Source organism: Aquila chrysaetos, chromosome 3 (genome assembly GCF_900496995.4).
Source record: "Aquila chrysaetos chrysaetos chromosome 3, bAquChr1.4, whole genome shotgun sequence".
NCBI lineage: Eukaryota > Metazoa > Chordata > Aves > Accipitriformes > Accipitridae > Aquila > Aquila chrysaetos.
The window spans coordinates 41,552,577-41,575,089 of NC_044006.1; the positions used below are offsets into that span (position 1 = coordinate 41,552,577).

Sequence of the window (22,513 nt, forward strand, 5' to 3'; positions counted from 1 at the left end):
GATCCTCCTTCCCTCTCTCCCTTTCCCATCCCACCCCATCTCATTCCAACCCAGTGTACTAAAATACCAGTCAATCCCTGTGTGTTTTTCTTGGATCTCAGGAGAGAATAAGGCAAAGATACTCTCATTTTAGATAACTCCTCTAGCAGACTGGAGAATACCGTAGCAGTTCCTCTCCTTAACAGTTTCACTTCTCTGTTTTCCTTTCTGACAATGACATTATTAAGGGTTCTTAATATGCTGCAGGGCTACTGTAAACACAGAGCTGCTGCAGGGGTATTGGAAAGAAAGAAATCAAGAGTTAGCTGAAGAAAGAAATTAACTAGGAAGGATGCTAATCACAATTTGTGGGCTCACCATTTTTTGAATGCTATTATTCTTTCTTTTATTCCACCCCTCACACCCCCTAGCTCTCTTTTAATTACCACTCGTGGGAAAGGTAAGCTGACCAGTTTGATAATTCTCAGTACCACAAGTGGTAAGAACGAGTTTAAACTGGAGATCCTAAAAGCTTTCTCTTTGCATAAGACAAATTTATAGCTTGGAAACTAAATATTTGTTCAAAGAACCTCTGGAGGTGTTTGAGCACACAGGAGAGATGAAATGGCAGATTAAATATTTCATTTACATGCGATATGCATGGCATTAAGTCCTATCTTAATTCTTCACCTGTTTTCTGAAATCCTTTGACAAACACGGGACATTTCACCTCGCCGCTGTTATTTTGGGTAGCTTTCAGGCTCATTTAATTATTTTGTGTTTCTGCGTGGAAGTATCCTGGGAGGGGAGCAGACTCCGGTCCCTAACGGGAGCACCACAGGCTGCAGGGGGGTTAATTCCTTCTTTAGCAGACTTTTCCAACGCACTGCTGCTGAATAAGGATGGGGCTTTGCCCAGGAAACCAGATCTGGCTCCAGTGGGCATGCAGATATTCCAGGCATGAGCTCCATAGGAATGGCTATAAATGGAACAAACAAGTAAACAAACAAGCAAATGGCACTTCCCACCATAGGAACTCGGTGAAGTTTCTCCGGTGGGAACAGGGTCCGGTGATGTTGGGGCTTCTGCGTGTTCAGTGCAGGGTTACTTCTGCATGGCAAGCCATACGACACGGGCTTTATCAGAGCCGTTTCCACGTCTGGGGGCTTTTTTCTGGTAACTCACTGAGCTATCATGAAACCGTGATCTACAGCTTACTCAACCAAAGCTTTTCCGTGCTATAATTCCTACAAACCGACCCATCTAGCTATGCATAAATCTGAAAGTCTGCACAACAGGAGGCAGAGCTCCTTCCTGTCCACACGCTTACACACACACACACACACACACACAAACTCTGCTCTAGCAGAACTACAGAAGAGGAGAGCGCACTTCTGTGCTGACGGCGATCTGATAATCTCCCGCAGTCTGCTTTCGAAAGAAATACACATATTTATCCATAGGTTCAGGGGACAATTCCAGGGTAGAAAGTACATGTAAACATGCAAATTTATACTCCATCCATAGTTTATTAGAATGAAAGGTATTCCTTCCTTGTACTTCTAGTAGAGAAGATTAAAACAGTACCAAATGTGAGCATTAGCGACTTTGGAAAGGAGTTTTATTCTTTATGCCCTAAATGCCTAAACTTAATATTTTGAGGTGGCACACAAGCTGTGATCATAAAACGAGTTTTACTGGGAAGCCATGTTTACTTCTTGTTTATCAGACTTATTTTAATTCATTCTGGGTAGGTTCCAAGCGCTGTGTTAGAGATTAAAGGCAACTGTGCACCCCAATTAGCAGCCAGCCCTTTCTAAGTAAAAATATTTCTGAGGGGCGAGATGAAAGTGGAATAATTTCTGTTCATTAACAGTAGAGAGCTGGGGCGGGTTATTTTTCACTAAACGGCTATACCTTGATTTTAAGCCTCTCAAGATTTGAAACGAGTGACCACGTAAAAGTGAAACCCAGTGCAAAAATACCCCTCCAGGAATCGCTTTCGATATAGCACACAAGCTCTGCAGTAAAAAGCACACTGACTAGTAAAACGCCGGGGCTGTGCAGGACTCCAAGCTCTCCAGCCGAAAGTCTAGCTCTGGGGCACTAATCTCTCCGTCTTTCATGCAAAACTTTTCAACTGAAGCCGCTGTGGAGGCCGTAAAAACTTTTGCTTCCCTTTAACCAAGGCAGCAGAAAATTCACGCTGTTCTGGGGGGACAGTCAGCTGCGGGTCTGAAAAGATCGCGTTCAAAAGGACTTTACCATCTCTTTCCGAATATGACTCCTCTGTGCGAGTGTAAATCTTGCCTTGTGCACACAGTAAGCGAGAGAAGTTTTTCCCTTCGGAGTAATATGGAGTTTATCAACTAAAAATTGAGCAAATAAATCTCGAAACTTTATTTCGGGAGTGTACTTTATACCTGAAAGACTTGTTTTAATTTTCACGTTTTCACCGAGGCCTATAAATCTTACTTTGCACCCGCTTAACCTTCTGAAAAAAACAAAAAAAAAAAAAAAAAAAGAAAGAAAGGAAAAGGCGAGGAGCGTCGGCCACAGCAAAACAGCCGGGTGAACACAGCCTGCCCAGCCCCGACACGGCGGCGATGGGCCGGGCAGAGCCCCGAGCCGCTGCCCGTCTTCCGAGCCGGGGGGCGCGGGGTGGGCGCTGCCGGGCGCGGCGCGGTGCCCACGGGCTTCCCCGCCAGCCGCAGCCTGGCTTGCCAGACGGCTGTTAGCAAAGCCCCCTCTCTCCCCCCCGCCGGTGCCTCGGCCTTGGCAGTCCGGTCCCCCCTCCGCCACCCCGGGGTAAATCTCCGGCGCCTCCTATTAACTTTCTAATGAGCAGAGCGCCGGGGAAGGCGAGTCACCCACCCGGGTTAAACCCTCCCCAGGATCCCGACGGGGACCCCGATGACTGATTTATCTACCGTCATTGTTTTACTAGACAATGCTCGCTTCCCGAGAAACTTCGGGCGCCTCGGCTGCATATTGTGTGGAAATATCTTTGAAAATACCCCATCTGCCCCTCGTTTCGGCCAATCGTAACACCTCTTTGATTTGAAGGAGAGAAAGCTTAGATCCTGCCTTTTATTGAAACCAGCGAAGGACCTTGGGAGGAGGGGGCGGGAGGGGAGGAGAAAAGGGGAGGGGGAGCAGGGCTGGGGGGAGCCGTCGGTCGGCATTAATCACACATCCACTTTGTCAAGAGGAGACAGTGCCGATGGGTGCCGCGCACATGTTTCGGCGGCCGCGGATCCCCGCGCCTGCGTCCCCGCCATCACCTGCCGCCCGGCAGCCGGGCCCTGCGCGGGGACCCGCGGAGAGCGGGGCCGAGCGGGCCGGCCCTGCGCGGGGACCCGCGGAGCGCGGAGCAGGGCGGGCGGGCCCTGCGCAGCGGCGGAGCTGCCGGCACCTGCGCAGCCCCGCGTCCCGCCCGCCGCCGCAGCCGGGTAACAGGCGGGATGACAGGCTAGGACGAGCCTATAGATGGAGGTTTATCTCCGGCTCACCGGGGCGGTTCCTTGCTCTGACAGCCGAGGGAAAGGACGGGGATGCAGGCCGGTTTCTGGGCGGAAAGTCTGGCTTGTAGAGTTGAAACTGCAGCACTGCCCTGGAAACACTTCCTGGTAAAACATCTTTTCAAACACGCGCAATCCCCGTCATTCTACAAAGCCAGCTGTGAGGGTTTAGGCGTATCGGCTCGTACACGTGAGTGCGAGAGTACGCGCACCTCTCGCTCCTGTAAGCGAACCTTCCTGCTACCAGATTTCCCTTCTTCAGCCCCTGCCCTCGGCACTGAAAATAACGTAATATAATAATTGCAGGACTGTGTCTTCAGCACAAATCCGAGCCCAGCGCGCAGCCCACATCCTGGTCCCTACTCCGGCTGCCCCGTGAATCGGGCGTTTGTACTAACCTATGTGAGTGCTAGTTATTCCGGGCTGAACAAAAGTCTCCATCAGCTCCTGAAGGCGTGACACTGGTGGGAGCCGTGAAAACGGTTCCTTGCGGGCTCGCTGGCTACTTAGCATGAAGGGCAAACTGTCTGCGGGAGCAAGTCGCCTTGCCCGGGAAAGGGACATTGCCAGAGCGGCGGGGAGGACGGACAGGGGACACGGGGGGAAGGATCTCGCGTGGGACCCCGCCGAGCAGCGATCCCGCTGCTCCTTGTGGGTGCACGGTCACACACACGCACGCACGCACGCACACACACACACGCTCCGCGCTGCCGTGCCCGCTCCCAGGACCCACGCGAGGTTTATCCCTGTGGTCGGGGTCGGCCGGCGGGGCTGCCCACCGCCAGCCCACGCTGCTGCTCAGCGGGATGGGTCCATCTCTCTGCCCACTCGGTTTCACCCTGTCCTGCTTCCCCAACTCAAGGATGCACTGGAGAAGCTCCTTAAGTCGCTTTTTAATTTTTTTTTTTTTTTTTCTAGGAAGGGGGGTGCAGCAAGAGGTCCCACCACCCGATCCAGCTAGCGTAGAAACTACCCGGTACACATATATACATTTCTCCCCGGGATGTTGGGATGGGGGAGAAATGTTTGGCTCTGATATTTTCCAAGCTTGCTCCTTTCCAATACTCTCTCCGTGATGGTGTGATCGGTCTCACCCTGCTACAGAGAAAATAACACTAAATTGCTTTTCTTTTCATAGCTTTTCGAGTATCTCTCCTTCGTGTAGATTAAACGACCGGCTGCTGGGGAAAAAAAAAAAATCACAAGACTGTGAAAGGAATAAAACTCTAAGTCCATAAAGATGAAATGTAACGAGTATGTTGAATACATAACGCTGCTATATAACAGTTTCAATTAGTTGAGTAAGTCCTCTGTAACGTCTTGTAAAGGTGTAAGGACACGTTTACTGTATAAGCAACATAATGTTCTCAACTGTACGAGTTAATTATTTCCAGATTTATTTTTTTTAGAAGTATGTTTCACAAGTAAAGGCTCTGTCCGGGTATAAAACAACTGATGTGTTTTTTCCAACATTAAACATCTTGAGTTCATAATTAGAAGCGGAGGAGAGAGCGGACACTTAAATAATTAGACTCGGGGATTTTAGAGAAAAAAAAAAAAAAAAGAACAGCCTTTTGTCTTCCGGGGACCCGCGATTATGGCGACGGTGTCTCCTCCGCTCAGATTAATCTCCAGTCAGTAGCGACAGCCCATAAGGCAATAACGCCGCCCGGCACAGCCCAGACGTGCGAGGCGGTTGTGTGTAGCCAGCGGCCGGGAGGGAGCGGGGAGCGGAGCTTTTCTCTCCTACAATTTACGAAATCCCGAGAAATTTTGCGAAGATGCTTATTTCTTCACTCAACGCCTCCAAATTTCTGGAAATGAGCAGAGTAAAGTCTCAGATATGTCGCAAGGTCCGTGCACGACCACAGCTCTCTGTACTAGCAGCGTTACCCCTCTCCCCCCCGCTCCCCCCCGGGCCCCCCCCGGCGCCCCCCGCTCTGCCGTTCCTCCCGCGGGGGAGCCGGGGGGAGCGTGGCACCTTTCGTGGTCGGTGGGGCTGGGGCCACCCCCGGGAGGAAGATGGCTGTACTCTTCTCGGTTCCCTCCTGCCGTGCCTCCAGGGCTGACTGTCCGTTCAGTCTCTTGCTTTTTATGCTGTGAAGGTCGCGAGTACTTTTTTCGCGAGGAATTGAACTTGCCCTCCACTCCCGAGCGGAGCCGAAATCTCACCCCTTCCCCAGTGAGACTGCGCTACCTACCTGGACCCGTCTATTTCTAACCGCCCCCCCGCAAAACGAGCTGTCTCCCTGCTGCCAGTTTGCCTTAAAATTTATCTCGTATTCAATCATATTTTAATTTTCTTCGGAGCGGGTGTAATGTCTCAGTGGGTCAAAGCGGAGATGAAAAGGAATAAAAAAAAAAAGGATGGGATTTCCCATCCTTAGGCCTTTCCCATAACTGAGTCCAGGACCTAAAACTCCGTGCGAAAGACTTGGCTTTAGCTCCCTGCGCTCCACGGCTTCCAAGACAAGCATAAGCGGAGGCTGAGCAGGGATCCATTGGTGAAAATCAACGCAAAATTTAGTTGTCACTAATTTTAATTGACAATAAAAAGGCCCACAAATCTCCCTCTTTTGTACGTGTTAACCCAAAGTTGCCTGATTTAAAACCAGGTGCTAGCAGCGGAGCAAATAAAGAGTTCCAGATTTCTCTTTAACGTACTTCCAGTATTTGTTAGGGGTTTTTGTTCGTGAGGAACCAAGCTCTCTTTGGGCTCGTAGGGGGTGCTCGCATCGCACCGGGACCAGCGAGAAAGAAGTCTGAAGAGGATTTTTTTTTTTTTTCCTTAAAGCAATCAACTGGAGCATAACTTTTTGTAGGAAGGGACTCCTCATGAGAAAACATTCAGACGTTCAGAATCGTTATCCGAGCTCGAAAGGAAACCTCGGAAATTCTAATTTTTAAATTTTTATAGGCACATATATATATGTAAAAACACACATATATAAGAAAACTTGTCTAGATTCCTGTATGGGTCATTATACACACACTTATCCCAGAAGAGGCAGAGCGGTACTTAACAGCGAGGAACGTTTTCCCGGTCCTGCGGGAAGTCTGTAGGTACCTGACAGAACTAGAATCCCGGTAGCCTTGATTTTTTAATTTGGTTTTCGCTCTCTTTTTTTTTTTTTTTGCCTTTTTTTGCCCTTTTTTTTTTTTCTTTAATAAGGTAACAGGAGCGACGAGTTTCTAATCTCTGTAGGTAAAAGCATATTTGTGCTTCTAAGGATGAGAAGACTGGGAAAGTCTCTCTGACCCGCGACTGGGATCATATATTGTTCTAAAGTAGAAATGTCAAAGCAAAGTCATTTACCACCTGGATGTCCTTGACTTGGGATGATTAAAGTTTAATCCGAGGTGTGTGCACAGCTTTACCGTGTTATTTAAACACATCAAAGGTCATAAAAGGATTCCAATAGCATGAGTCGTACAGCAGAGAGCTTTCTCTGTGGAGAAATCCGTATTTTATTCTAGCTTAAGCTCCAGAACGGTCTTTAAAGAGAAAGGAAACAAAGCGGGGAAAACCCCGGGATGGTAGGGGGCAAAGGGATTTAATTTCTGAAGGGGGTGGCAGACTTCAAAGAGGCTGGAGGGTCGGGCTTTCGGGGATACACCCGGGGAAGGACAGAGCCTTCAATTATCATTAGCTGTGCAGACATCTAGTGGGAAACCCTCGCAATTGCACCCCGACCTCCTCCGCCCCACGGGAAAGCGCTTACCCCCGCTTCTCGGACGCACCGCTCCCCTCCTCTCCTCTCCTCCGGCCGCCGCGGAGCGCTGCCGCCGCCGCCGCCGCCGCCGCCGCCGCCCCCGCCAAGCCGCCCGCCGAGCCGCCGCCGCAGAGCGCGTAGCGGGGATGGTGGCTCCCCGCGGCGCGGCCCCCGCTCGCCCCCATTGGAGGCTGCCGGTGCCAGTCCGGCCCGGCGCGGCCCGGCCCCGCCCGGGTCCTGCCCCGGCGAGACCGGCCCCCGGCCGGCTTCAGCCCCACAACGGCCACCCCGCAACCCGCCGTGCCGCTCCGCCCGGTGCCTCGCTCCGTTTGCCACGGGAGGTGCTCGAAACCCGGGCAAGGCTATCGCCCCCCGCTCCCCCCCCCGCCCCCGGGGCTCTGTTTACCCTTGCAAATACCTGACGGTGACCGCTAGCAGGGGACGGGAGCCCGCCCCGGCGCCCGGCGGAGCCACCCGAGCAAGCCGGGACACGCGGGGCGCTGCCACCCGCCGCTCCCGGCGGGACGGCGGACATCCGAGCTTACCCGAAACCCTTTCTGCTCCGTTCTGTCTTGCAGATCTCGGCAGGGGCAGGCAGAAAAGAGGGGAGGGGGGCTGGCTAAACCACACGGCAGAGCTCGACTCCTGGCTTCCCCGGTGCCATGGCAGGAATTCATGCCTTCATTTACCCCGAGGGTTTTGGGGAGAGGACGGAGTATCGGGGGAAGGTGGGAGAGGGGAGGAGGAGACGCTGACCTTGAGCTTTGAAACACGTGGTGGCACCTGAGCGACCGACCCTCCCGTGATGGGGAGGGGGGTGGTCTCCAGGCTGTCCCCGTCTGACAGGTGGCTTCTCCTTGGGCACAGAAGGCGCTTCCAAGCTGCAGTGGGACACAGTGCCAGGATTGCTCCTGTTCTGTGGGGAGTTGGGGGAGATTTTCTAAATTGGGTGGTATCCTCCCGTCCCACCTTTCTTCTTTTTCCAAAGAGTTCAGATCACTTCCAGCTTCTTAATCGTGTGGCAACTGAGGTGTGGGAAGCCCCACCACCTGCCCACAGGATGAGGATGCGGAGGGGGAGCCTTGGAGATCTCCTCCACCTTGTGAAGACTCAAACTACTGTTCTTCCAGCCCACGCGTTTTTCTCTGGGTTTCTTTTTGTCAGGCATATCTTTTCGTTTTCCCTGTCGGTTTTTTCCTTCAGTGATTTCTACAGAGGCCACATTTTTATTTCCACCCTAGGTACCAGAAATCTCTTTGGATCCCAAAGAGCCATCATCTTCTTTTCTTTCCTCTTCCTCTTCCTTTCCCCTCAAGTTGCCGGTCACTTGCCGTTCCCAAAGACTTCCCCAGTTTGCAGGGATGCTCCTCGCTTCAGAAAGCAAAACTGTCCCTTTGGGTACCCAGAAAGGGGAAGAGACATCTTGCTATGAGCACACAGGTTTGAATTATTAGGCTGTAAATTTCGTACCGTGATAAAAGCTTCAGTTGTGTTGTTCAATATTCAAGTTTTTGGCAATAGCATCACTTGTTTTTTTACTTCCTTTAACCCCCGCCTCAGACCTACATTCCCCACTCACATATTTCTGAGAAAATCTTTCATGTTTTGTTTTAATATCGCATATATACGTTTCAGGTTTCTTAGCTGGTATACAAACAAGAACGGACATATGGCCGGAACATTTGATGTTTGCAAACGGGCAGAAGATAGTTGCTAACTGATTTCCGCTGTGGAGTTATATGGGGTTCTCTTTTTTTATATAGGCAACTTTTAAGTCAGCTGGGATATTCTTGCCCACAGTTTTTAAGGTTTCGATCCTGTGGCTATTGTTAAAGAAGTGGTACAATCCACCACACACACACACAAACCCCCCGTAAACGCAACTTAATTTTAATTCTCTGACTGGGATAGTTGTATACATAATGTCGTCTTCCCAGCTAAAGTGGATTTTTTTGTTTGTTTTCTTTTGCCATGGTCTTGCCATCTTACCGAAGATGAGAACTTGCCTGAAAGCCAATTATGAAATGACGATTAGTTGATGAGCTAGGCAGTGTCCAAACTTCCTAGGAACCTCAGCACAAACTTCTGACCTCTCTTTCAGTGACCCCCAGGGTAGTCACAGAGCGGGACCCTCCCTCCCCCCCCTCCAGCCTCCCGCTAAAATTAATAGGTCAGACAAGCTGCCTCTCCTTTTTTTGCCAAATATTTACATCACCCGAAGTGGTGATGACGTGTCTGTTCGTGCCTTCATCACCTCATAGTGGAATTATTCCTTGCGGGTGAAACTTCCTGAGGGCTTACGGGAGCGGGGTGTTCCCCCAGCAGCAGGTGGGCTCCCCGGCCGGGGCTGTGGGACGTGCCCCAGCCCCTCCGGGGGCTCTGCCCAGCCCCGCTGGGGCAGCCGCCTGGTCCCTACCCCTCCGGCCTGCCCCGCTCAAGCCGGCCAGCTTCTCACGGCTGCGCACACAGGTTGCAGACCGGCTCCGCGCCCACACGGCGTGCCGGACTTCCCCAGGTAGAGCCCCTGGGCTGAGAATTTGTTGACCTGAGAACAGCGAGAACCGGCGTCCGGCGGATATAGATACTTCTGCCGAGCGAAGGCACACCAGCCTTTATGTTTCCTTTGCAACACGACCTACGAGATGTAGCTTTGTGTTACATCCAGCTGGGATTTTTTCTTCTTCTTCTTGTTCTCCTTTTCTTTTTTTTCTTTTTAGGGGGGCGGGGTGGCAGCGGGCTGCGCCGGGAGATGACAGATGATTTGACATAGTCCCCACACTCGGCAAGAGAAATTGCAAAGAAATACGGTCTTGTGAAAGTGGATGACAATTGGTAATTACTGGCAGGCAGCGAGTATCTTCCCCACAATGGGAAGGAAGCGGCTCCGAGCAAGGATACTGGCTCGCTGGCACCAGGGCAGCTACAGCTGCAGGAAAGCGGCCTCGGGTTGCGTGCAAGGGGACAGGGGAATTTCTTCCTTTAGGTATCTGCCCTAGAAGACCAGGGGGCATGCTTGACTAGAGACTAACCTTTATTGTTCAGCCGCTCGTTATTTTGCGTGTCGGAGAGGTTGCTATGAAACCACTCCTTTTTCTCTGTGCCATTATTGGACTAAATATACTTTGGCTCCCGGGACTTTGCGAATTGTCTTCGGAGCGTGGGAACCTTGGCGTGTGCCCTCAGCTCCGCTCCGGCCCCTTGGCACCAGCCTGGCTCCTTCTCCCCGGGTATCTCTCAGAAGGCTCCCAGCGCAGCAACAGGACTGCTTTTGCTGGGCTGAGGCCGCCCCTGCTCTTCCCCCGTCCCTCTGGCCCTGGAGAGGACGGAAGAGAGTCTGTGCCCCCACATCCACTCCCGCGCGTGGCTGTGGGGGCACAGGGTGGCAATGCCAGGCGGTGCCGGTGGTCTGGGCAACTGCCATCCTCAAGGACCTCAGTTCGGTGCGCTCAGGCAGACGAAGTCCGCACCCCAGATGGGGAGATCTGAGTCCAGGCGTGGGCAGATGGGAACTGCTGGAGCACGCTGTGTGCGGGTTAATTAGGGACCGACCCCGCTCCCTCCTTTCCTGATGAACCACGAGTCTCAAACGCAGCGCTTCAAGCTGATTCCGGAGTAAATAACATCTTGGAAGTACAGTCAGCTGTCGCCTATGTAAGAATGGGATTTAGCCTTCAACAGGGCCACATATGTAACTGCTTATCTAAAGAAGACGTAAAATACAATAAGCTTTGGAAAAATTCATGATTCAGCAAAAATAAAGGGAGTCATATACTTACCCAGAGATGCAAGTTATCAGCTACTCTGCATTTGGCTGGTGTTATGTTTAAAGGAAAACACTGTATAATTCCTATTTAGAGAATGTGTTCACGGTATGGATGGAAAGACATTAGTTCCATCTAACATGAAGAGTAGCAAATGTCTCTTGTTATTAAAGACAGCACGTATTATATATACCTGAGAAACGTACTCTAGGCGCTAGAAAGCATTTTCTAGACCCCGGGTTTACTGGGTTTTTACCAAATAAACTTTTAACAGAAACGCGTGTGCTTGGCGAAATGTAAGGCTAATTGGAGAACACAGGATCATATCGCGGTATCGAGTAGCTTTCTGCTGGGGGGTGGCTGGTACTGGGAGCACCCACGACATGGACGGAGGGCATTTAAGCAGTGCTTAGGGCTCAGCCGAAGCCACCTGGCTCTTTCTGCCCGAAACGGATCACAGATCTGTGCAGATGGTGCGTGACTCCTCGTGGAGCGTGTCCCCAGGGCTGTCCCTGCGGGGTCCCACCCACGCGAGAAGGCGGCTCTGGCCGAGCTCGGAGTGGCACGCGCCAAGGGGTGGAGGAGGACTGATGGGAACCCCATCCCGGGGCCAAGGGGCACCCCACTCCCCTCCTCGCTCCAGCACGACTCAGCGGAAGGATGAACATAACTTGTGTCAAGGCGAGAGACGCGTGTGTGGTCATACACACACACACTCACACACCAGCCAGGGCGAGGGGACACGGGACTCGCGTCAGGTGTGCGCGCCTGTTGCCTGCGTGGGTGCGCGCTCCCCCGCCGCCACGCATCTCCCTTCTCACCCGCTGCCGGCAAAAGCCCCTTTCCGCGCCCGCGGACCAGGGAGCGCCAGAGAAGCGGATGAAATGGGCCAAGGGAAAAATAAAATACAAAACCCAAACCACCCCAAAGCGAGCCCCGTCCGTGCCCGCGGGCTGCAAGGCGCCGTGGGAAGCTCCCGAGGCGGGACCGCGGGGCTGCCCGTGGGCAGGAGCCGGCAGCCCGGCCGGGTCGCCCGGCACAGGTGTGCCTCGGAGCGGCTGCCGAGCCGCGGCCCAGCGGCGGGCGGGTGCGGAAGGCCCAGCCCGGGCCCGCGGGCCGGCAGCCCAGCGCCCTGCCAGCCTGCGGGCAGGGCGGGCAGGGCGAGCCCCGGCGGGCAGAGCGAGCCCCGGCGGGGCGGGAGCGCCGCGCCAGCCCCGCAGCCGCCCAGCCTGCTGGAGGAGCCAGCGGGACATGGGACAGCAGTGGCGGGGCTTCTCCCGCGGCCAATCCTGCCCCCCCACCTCCGCCACCTTTGACAGAGTTGCAGGGGTTTGCCAGATGCGGCGTGGTTTGTTTTTGGGGGGTTTGGGTGGTTTTTTTTTTCCTCGCCGCGGGGAAGATCTCCGCTCGTGGCTCAGGTAACTTCCAGCGAAGTCACCCTCCCCTCCCGCCAGTGCGGCGAGTCCCCATGTCTCTTAAGATATTTCTTAAGACCGCCGCGCTTAGAGCCTCGGGTATGTACAGTCTCATCTGAGCACAGGGCTGGAAAAGTGAGGAAAAAGAGCTGTTGGACAGACCCAGACACTAGAGATAAACTGCCTCCATCAAGTCAATGTTTTAATCACTAAAACCACTTCTGAAAAGGGAACCAAAAAACCCTCTTGGAGAATGTACTCAAACAGCTGTCTTCCAGTAAAGGCAAACATGTCCAATGTTTCCTGTATGATTTTTTTTTTCTCTCTCTCTCCCCTTTCTTTCTCTAGATACTGCGCAAAGGCATCTTTAGCAGACTAGAAAGCCCCATTGTTTCCCTAGGTGAAGATACGGCTTTGGACTCAGCATGAAAAAAAAAAAAAAAAAAAGACCCTGCAACTTCTTGCAGAGAGCAGCAGCGTCCACTCCTGCCCCTGAGCCCTCCTGGTCGGACACTGTGTAAATGTCACGCTATTGCAGGAATGTTATGGTGAGAAGGGCTTTGTGGAAACGCTTTCTCTCGCATTGTAAAGAAAAGAGCGACTTCGGCTTCTCTCCGACAGCTTTTCAAAGGGAAATAAAACAGCACAAAGTGGGCCTGAAGCTCAGGAAGAACTTTTTTTTTTTTTTTTTTTTTTTTTTTTTGCTTCCCCTAATGAAAAAGGTGGAGGGATAAGTTTAATTGTAATCAGGCTGCAACAATACACCATGTGATCATGTGGTAGCAATTATTACAAGCTCCCAGCAGAAATAGAGAGGATATGCCATTGCAGCTCACTGTACCCTGCCTTTATTTTCTTTTTTCCAGAAATTGTGACCTACTGGTAGATAAGGCGAGAAATGAATTTACCCTCAAAACGCTAAATCCTGAAAATCGGAGGATAAGCCCAACAAAATGAAGAAAGATTAACTTGAGTATCATTTTGTTATCTGTTGCTACTACACATTCATACTAGACCATTTTTAACTGGAAGATGTAACCGATCTGGTAAACTACTGCAATGGACATCTGCACGGCCAGCCTGGCCTCCTGGCTTATCAGAATTTACTAAGAGTAAAATAAAAACCTTCTCGGCTCCCTTTGTGCGAGCGAGCAGAGCGAAGAAACCCGTCTCGGTTTGCACGGCAAAATTAATTGAAATTGTAGGGGGGACTTTATCATTACGTTCAAGCAGCCTGCGGCTGACAGAGCCTGCGAGGGCTTCTCTTCATCGCTTCATTTACACGACAGTTTAAGTAAAATATTTTCTGCTGACTACCAACATGTAACGCCAGACTTCTGTCGCTTTCACCCGCCAAATATAAACAGAAAGCTATTGCACCCCCCTGGAAATACGCCTGTGAAGATATTACAGAAAAAAAAAAGTAAACCAACCAACCAAAAAAAAAACCCAACCAGAAAAGAGACCTTGTCCGTGACACAGAGATCAGGATCATTCCCATTTTCACTTTAATCACATGCAATACCTCCAGCGTGTTTTCTAGGGCTGAAACAGAAAAAAAAAAAATACAGAGTGAAGCGATCTTCTGAGACCTCGCTCCATAAAGATTAGTTCGTGTCCCACACTTCGGGTGAAAGCAATTACATTATTTTCGAGCACACCTTATTTATAGGAGGTGCAGTTTGAAAGTTTGGGTGAACTGAAATAGGTAGGTCCGTATCTAGTGTGCGCCTGAGGATTTTAGGACGCCTTTTATACCTGAGAGAAATGCAGCATTAAGCTCTTCGCAAATCTTCTTGGACTTTTCCCCTTTTGCATTTGCTTTTACAAATTCTTCTTTTGTAATTATCTCAGCCCCCCCAGCACGCAGTGGGAGGGAGAGAGTTAAGATGTCCTGCGAACCCCGCTCGTAAAGCTGCTTACTTCCATTAGAAACACATGAATATCCTGAAATACAAAGTGTCTTTAAAACGGACTCAGGAATGTTTATCTCAATCCTTGATGCTTTAGAAATTGTGGAAGAAAACAGCGGTGACATTACTGCTCCAAATTAACCTTCTGACAGGTAAATTTCATTTGCTCATGAAAATCAAATTCGATTAAGGCTCTTGCTCCTGCTATCACTTCACTCCCGCGTCTTCCAGGACTCCTGGACTCTGCAGGACGGAGCTTATTATTAGTAACTAAGATCACCCTCTAGCCCCTCCATTATCAGCTAGGATCTTTTAGCGGATTTAGAGGGATTTAACTCTGTGACAAACATATATTTTCAACAATCAGCCAAGATCCCCCCCCCCCCCCCAATTCATGCTCATTAATTAGCTCTAAGCAGTGGATGGAAAAGCAAGAGTGGAATTTCTTGGGCGACCGTTTTTCTTCTGTATTCGTACGATTGTGATTATCCTACGAGAAATCAGAGTTCCCTTCAGTCGGGCATTCCTCCGGCAGGGCTCCGGAGGGTGCGTGTGTGTGTTATCACACAAAGGCTGGCTTGGAAAAAAAAGCCTTCTAGATACTCTGCCGACAAACTCCGTATTTGCAAAATCTGACGTTCAGCTGAAGGGACTTCTGGTTTCTCTAAGAAAAGCGAAATTTTAAGGCCTTTTTAGGAAAATGAGTGACCATATTCCTATCACATGGGGAGATTTACAAACGATTTACATTTTCTCGTTTAAGGCCAAAATCCTGCAGTCCTCACTGTGGCAAGACTATCTTTGGCTTCATGGCGTCAGCAGCACACAGTAACTTCCTTCAAAGCACTTGCAAGAGCCAAATTCTGCCCTTGCTTACACCTGCGAAGTCGGTTAAATGCATCTGACCACTCTCAGGGCGGCCAAGGGAAGAAAATGCCACTAAAGCTTTTTGTAATACCTGAGATGGGCATGGCCGTGCACTGAGAAGGGTGACTGCCGCTGAATAGGAAAATCAGTTCGAAATTGCCTGGCTCTGAAAGGATTCAGCACCTTTTAAAATACTCCTACTGATCATGGTTGTTCATCCTCTTGCTCCCTAAGGAATTAATACTCGTTTTAGAGGAAACGATTTAACAGATGTATTTCTCTCCAAGACGTTTTACACGCTATATAAATGCAAAGTATTTCGGAGGCTTGCATCAAATCTCTTGCAAAATGCTGAGGCTCTACCATACGCTTGTATTTGCTGTATCCTAACTGTATTTCGGACGAAAAAGACAGAAAAAATTGGAAGAAGCTTCGATTGGTCTGTCGGTTGCATGCACGGAAGCATTCAATTATCAAGTTAATTTTCCAAAATGAACCGTTTGTAGAGCATGGCCAAATCAATGAGTGGCTTCGAGTAAACTCTTTCTTAGTTTTAGTTAATTTATCCAGCACATCCCAAGCCTTCCATTGCGAAAAATAAAAGCTCTTCCACAATTGGTAGGGAATGGTATATGTTCAAGGCGGGGGGGGGGGGGGGGGCGTAGGCTCGGGCATATTTTTGTCGCTGGTGTTCATTACAGGGTCCATGATTTTCGAAGAACATCTGTTCTGCTCGATGCCTTCAGCCCTCATGGTTCCTTTCTAATATTTAATGGCAGATACCCATTAAGGCAGGAAGGAATTATAGCTGGGGAATGAAAATTGGGTATCGGGGCGGGGGAACCTAAAATAGCTGACTAGGCTTTCCTCCTCTCTCGGTGTCAATAATTTGTCAAAAGTCAGTCAAGTTCGGAAAGCAAAACAAAGGCGTAAAGCCCCGTGTCCGACAATAACTATTTTTCTGATGCTGCATACGCACACCCTGCAGATGCCATTTTGCCTATTTTGAGGGAACGGTCCCATTCCCTGACTCCCACCGACGTCACGGCAAATAGGGGAAGGGGACAGTTGTATCACTGCTCTTATCAGCGGTGAAAAGCACGGCCCTCTTCCCTAATGATTAAATAGAGCTCTAGAGCGAGGGAGAGATGCAGAGAAGGGAGAAAAGAGAGCTCTTTCATCTAATCTCCCTTCTCCCTCTCGCACACAGGGCTGGAACAGCCCCAAGTGGGTAAACAAAACAAAAAAAAAACAACCACCAAAACTCGGCAGACCGGATGCCCCCCCTCTTTGCTTCCCCCCCCCCCCCCCCCACCACTTCTACAGTTTGCACCGGGGCCGAAAGCTACGGTTTCACATGGCTTCTCCCTCCTTATGGAAAGGGGCTTGAAAAGTAGAGGCAGATAAAGGAGAAACTTTCTGCGGCTGAGGGAGAGGAGAGTTTGGAGAGGGGAGCGGGCTGCGGGGGGGTGGGGGGAGAGAGACGAGCTGGGGAGATTAGTGTTCTCATGGCTACCCGCTCTTTAACAAATCAGACAGATCTTCGGACTGTGAATGACAGTTCTCACATTGGCTAGACTGCAACTTTCAACTTGACCTTGGCCTCTAGCCGTGTCTAACCCGTATGTAAAACAACGCTGCCCCATAGAGCTGCCTTCCCTTCCCCCTTCTCCCTCCGCCCCGCTGCAACTCGATTTTCAGGAGCAGCCTCGAGAAAGCAGAGGGAAACAAACCGACCCAATTCATGTCAGTCAAGCAACGTTTGGCCGGGGGAATCCACAGGTTTCAAAACTGGAGCCTGAAAGAAAAGGAGAAATATGCGGGGAATAAATATTTGCTTTTGGCCATGAGGAAGAATGCGGAACAGAGTACGCGAAGTCAAAATGGGAACTCTTTATTGGCTACAATGAAGGGAAAAAAGCGGCTAAAATGCTGCCAAATTAGCAGGGGAATGACAGCGACTTCAGGTATCTCAACCCATAGCACGGAAGAACCACCTTGAAAAAAAAAATCCACGGGCGCCAAAAGGCTAGTTCTCATGGCTGGCAGCTCTGCGCTAGGCAAGGAAAAGCCTGCTCGGTAACAATGTACGTCCCGGGACTGCTCTGCGCTTGTAGCCATGCGGGCAAAACAATGCTACAACGTCAATGGGAAGCACAATAGGATAATAAATACGCCGAGCTGTCAGGCGCAAAACAAAGCAACATGCAACTGTAAAAAAAAAAAAAAAAAGTTTTCAAGATGGGAGTATTTGGGGCTGTTTTGTCCACACGCGTGAGGGCTGAGAGCTGTTAACGATGAGATGAACGCTGCTTTAGGTCAAGTTTATTGATAGCTCAGTGATGGAGCGGTTTGAGTTCAAGGTTGTGCGCGAATAACTGAATGCTGGGGGGAAACGCATCCGCGCCGGTAAGAGGTGCGGGGAATATTAAAAATGGAAATTATTTGGCCCTATGAAAAATTCTAACTTTAATCATGAAAAAAGAATGCAATTGGGTTTTTTTCCTAGCTTTCTCTAGAAAGCTTTTTCCGTTTTTTTGCAGAGAGGTACGACCTTCCAAAAAAAAAAAGATTTTTCAGCCAATAAACCATTTTTTCCCAGCACAAAAAAGCACCGTGGGTCCGTGCGCACACTATACAAGCCGACGTGCTATTTTACAGCCAAAAAAGATTGAAGCCGAATTGTAGGCCCCGGTTTTATTATTACAGCAGCAACTAATACAGCGGAATCGCGATGGAGATCCAGTTAACCCTCCCGCTCCCCCGGCCCATCCTGAAAGATAATATTTAAAAAATCGGGATTTCCTGGTCTGTTCCTCTTATCTGACTTCGGAGGCTTTGTGGCGAGAGGAGCGACATGGGTCTTGGGCTTTCGACGGGCGGGAAGGAAGGAAGAAAACACCCAGCAAGGACCCCGGGAGAGGGCTCCGCTTCGGGAGCCTTATCTGGCCCGGCGTGCGGCCCGGGGAACGCTTCTCCGCCCGCCGTTTGCGGCGGGCACCCGCGCCGCCGGGCCGGGCCCCCGCCGGCGCTCCCCGGGGAGAGGCGGCGGTTCAGACCGGGGGAGGAAGGGGGTCGAAGGGGTGCGGCTCATCTCCCCCCCCCCGCCTCCCGGAGATGAGGGGAGGCCTCCGGGGCTTCCGCGGCGCTCGGGGCAGGGAGGACCGGAGGAAAAGCGGCGCGGGGGAAGGAATCAGGCCGGGGTGCCGGGGGGGAGTCCCGCACCTCGGGGAACGCGCCGCGGCAGCCACGGGGCCAAAATGCTCACGCCTCGGTGGCGAGGGGAGGGAGGGCCGGAGGGAGGAAGGAGGGAGGAGGGAGGAGGGAGGGAGGAGGGAGGAGGGAGGGAGGGAGGGAGGGAAGGAGAGAGGGCGGACAGGCGGGCCCCCCCCGCCCCCCCCGCGGCGCCCGCGCCCCGCGCGGCGGCGGCGGCAGGACCGCGCCGTGCCCGCGCCCGTGCCCGCGCCCCCGGGCCGGGACCCGGCCCCGCGCGGTTATTGCGTTATTTAATTATCTCCACTTTATTCCTTCAGATGTTTATCAGCTGCTTTGCATATCACGTGGGGGCGGGCGGTCCAATGAGGGCCGGCCTGGCGCGACACTGGCGCGTCAGCCTTGGTCAAGTCCCGGAGATTGAGTATCTCTTTTTTCAGTCTTTGGGGCTTTTAAAAAAGAGCCACTAGTCTCAATGCGGAGCGGGCTATGACAGCCTCCGTGCTCCTCCACCCCCGCTGGATCGAGCCCGTCATGTTCCTCTACGACAACAGCCTGGATGAGATCAATAAGAACATGGACGGGTTTCACGCCGGCAGCAACTTCGCGGCGGCGGCGGCGGCCAACCCCTGCCGCAACCTGATGGCTCACCCCGCGCCCCTGGCCGCCCCCAGCGCCGCCGCCTACACCTCCAGCGAGGCCCCCGCCGCCGGCATGGCCGAGCCCACTGTCAAGCAGTGCAGCCCCTGCTCGGCCGCCGTGCAGAGCTCCTCCGGCGCCGCGCTGCCCTACGGCTACTTCGGCAGCGGCTACTACCCCTGCCGCATGACCCACCACAACGCCATCAAGTCCTGCGCCCAGCCCGCCTCCACCTTCGCCGACAAGTACATGGACACCTCGGTCTCCGGCGAGGAGTTCACGTCGCGGGCCAAGGAGTTCGCCTTCTACCAGGGCTACGCCGCCGGGCCCTACCAGCCGGTGCCCGGCTACCTGGATATGCCCGTGGTGCCCGCCATCGGCGGCCCCGGCGAGCCGCGCCACGACCCCCTGCTCCCCATGGACAGCTACCAGCCTTGGGCCATCACCAATGGGTGGAACGGGCAAGTGTACTGCCCCAAGGAGCAGAGCCAGCCGCCTCACCTCTGGAAATCCACCCTCCCGGGTAATACACCTGCATGGCTCCCCCTGCCCCCCCCATCCTCTTCCTCCTCCTCCTCCTCCTCCTCCTCCCCCGCTCGCCCCTCCCGGGTGTCCCGCCGGCAGGGCTCCGGGATCACCCCCGGGCTGACCCTTCCCCGCCCCGCCCGCGCTCCCCGGCCCCAGCCCGCCCCGGCCCGCACATGCCCCGGCGCCGCTGGAGCGGCACCGGTGCCGCCCCCCGCCCCCCGCCGTCGCACGGCGCATCCCGCCTCGCCCGCCCGGCCCCGCCGCCGGCACCGGGAGAGGAAACAGCTGAAAAGGGCCGCGGGAAGGTCTGCGGTATTATTTTCCATAAAGCCCGGAGCACGCAGGCCGGGTAAATGGCTGCAGCCCCGCTCGGTGCTTCCCGGAGTCCCTCGCCGGGCTCCGCGGGTTTTGTTATTCTTATTTGTCTGCCTGACAGAAGCGAGCCGTTCCGTGCCTAAGAGCTGCCTGCGGCGGCCAGGAAAGAGGAAGCCCAAGTGCTGAGCCAGGCTTTAGTAAGCTAAGCTGGAGCGGGGCAGGCGGAGGAGTGCGCTGTAACTCTAACCCCTGTGCCACTTGAAGATGTCCTAAGCGGTTCGAGCGATTTTCTAACGCTTGCCTGCATGGTTTTTCTGTTCCAGACGTCGTTTCGCATCCCTCGGACGCGAACTCGTACAGACGTGGGAGAAAGAAACGAGTGCCTTACACAAAGGTCCAGTTAAAAGAACTCGAAAGGGAATATGCTACAAATAAATTCATAACCAAAGACAAACGGAGGAGGATATCGGCGACTACAAATCTGTCAGAGAGACAGGTCACAATCTGGTTCCAAAACAGAAGGGTCAAAGAGAAAAAAGTGATCAACAAATTGAAGACTACCAGTTAATGGATTAAAAATGGAGGAGCAACAACTCAAAAGTTTCAGAACTTTTTTTTTTTCCGTGTTCAGATTAAAATAATTATTAATAATAATTAAAAAGAGAAAAGACAATGAACCTCTTCTTTCAGAACAAGAGATCTGTATCTTTGGAATTATAGCTTTTTTTTTTTTTTAATATTGCTGTAGCAAAATGGTTAAAACTGACAGTTCTCCTGAAATCCCAAGCAGCCAGCCAGTATCACTGACAGACTGTAAAGCCCACACGCCCAGCCCCGAGAGATACACTTTCAATTGAGACACGATTTTCTGAGAAACTTGTAAGTACTTCTATGACGTTACTATTTGAGAAGACTCTTCGTGGCCATGATGCGAGAGCTGGTTAATGTGAGGAGGTCGATGTGGACACATAATCTGGTTTTCTTCCATTGCAATCCAAACTGTATGTTGAATGACTGCTCAGGTAAACCATAGTGAAAAAAAAAATGTACAATTACTGTATGTTTTTAAGCAATGCATTTAATGTCAAAAAGTAATAATAAACCTCGAAGGTACTGAATAAGGATTTCAGAGACATCAGTAATGAAGGAAGCTCTGTGGAGGATCTATCTTGATAGCAAATTTAAACCATCGCAAAGTAGTGGGGATAGAAAGGAAAATATTTGCCTGGAGATGTCTTTCGGTTTTATTTTTTATTTTCAGCAGATGATTTCTTGTCATCTGAACTGGGGGGTTTTGTTGGTTTTAAAATTTTTTCTCCTGCAGATCGTACAATAGATACTTTTTAAAGGACTCTGCCTATTATAAACCTCAAATAATCTTCAAGAATTAATATTCTAAGTCCCCGGAAGTTTTTAAATATTTGACTCTGGGTGGATACAAAAAACGTGAACATTGGCATTTCTTTACAGTAGAAAAAAAACCCCCACCATTCTGGAAAAAAAAAAATCCAAGAACTTTGAACTGAAGTACATTTTTCCCCAGAAGTATTTTGATTTATATAATCTATATTTTGATCTATAAGTAATTAGTCGTTTCTCCTTGTTTATTGTCTGTTATGAGGCCGCAGTAGAACGTTTAGGGATTCTTTTTACAGCACCTTTTAATCCAATCAGTTATTTCAACCAGCACATTATTTTGTTTTTATTCACTATAAGAAGCTATCTTGTAAATAAAAAAAAAAAAATTCAGCGCACTGTGAAAATGTACTTGTGCACCCTCATTTTTTTTTATATTTCTACTGAAAAATGAAAACCCAAGACGTGTAGATAGGTATAGTAGCATTAATACTGTTAATAAAATAGTCACTGTAATAAAACCTGAAAGAAATACTCTTTATTTTTCCATACCTACGTGCATTTCATAAGAAAAGTATAATGTATCTGTCTCGTAATTGTAATACTCTTGTCTTCCGTTGTGCAGCTTGTGTGTGTATATATGGTGCAGGTTTTTTTCTGGACGGTGTTTATCTGGGGGCAGGCACGCCTGATAACCGGCGTTCCTAAACTATAAATGTTTCAGTAATGTTAAACAGTGGTTTTGCAGCGGGGCTGGGGGCCGGGGGACGAAAAGCGGGATGATACAGCTGCAAGCGCTGCAGCCCTCGCCGGGAAATGGGAGTCCGGCCGCCGGCCCCTGGGATGGGGAGGGGACGCTGCCCAGCCTGGCCGTGCCTCGGCGGGAAGGTGCGGGGGGAGCTGTGTGGCGATGACAGGACGGGGAAGGCCTGAAACCTTGACCTTGAGGGGAAAAAAAGCCGATTTGTGACCTTGACTTTTGACAGCTCCTGGCGCCGGCGGCATCCGCGGGCCGACAGCGCCACCTCGTGGCCGCTGCCGCGCCGCGCCCGCACCTGGCCGCGCCCGCGCAGCATCCTCCCCGCGGGCGGGCGCGCACACGCGTGGGACCCGCGCCGCCACGCGCGGGGCCCGCCACATATCCTTTTAGCGGGAGAGAGAGAGATATACACGCCCCTATATAATATGTCTGAACTTGCAAGGCAGAGCGCGGGGCGGGTTGTGCTCCGCTACTTCTCTGGCGGTGGCAGGAGACAGGCGAGGCTGGCCTGGGGGCAGAAATCGGTAAAAACC

At 51.5% G+C, this 22,513-nt stretch overlaps 1 protein-coding gene across 1 annotated transcript; it reads left to right on the forward strand.

Annotated features, from left to right (window-relative positions):
* Positions 1-18,871: 18,871 nt before the first annotated feature.
* Positions 18,872-20,695, forward strand: HOXA13 (homeobox A13). The gene is made up of 2 exons (XM_030009853.1): positions 18,872-19,544; positions 20,188-20,695. The coding sequence occupies exons 1-2, from the start codon at positions 18,872-18,874 to the stop codon at positions 20,430-20,432; spliced, it is 918 nt and encodes a 305-aa protein (XP_029865713.1). The 3' UTR covers positions 20,433-20,695.
* The last annotated feature ends 1,818 nt before the right edge of the window (positions 20,696-22,513 follow it).

Excerpts from the sequence above, each read along its gene's own strand:
- HOXA13 (XM_030009853.1), top strand. The coding sequence starts at position 18,872 with ATGACAGCCTCCGTGCTCCTCCACCCCCGCTGGATCGAGCCCGTCATG. Across the intron at positions 19,545-20,187 it reads CTGGAAATCCACCCTCCCGG|ACGTCGTTTCGCATCCCTCG; the intron begins GTAATACACCTG and ends TTTCTGTTCCAG.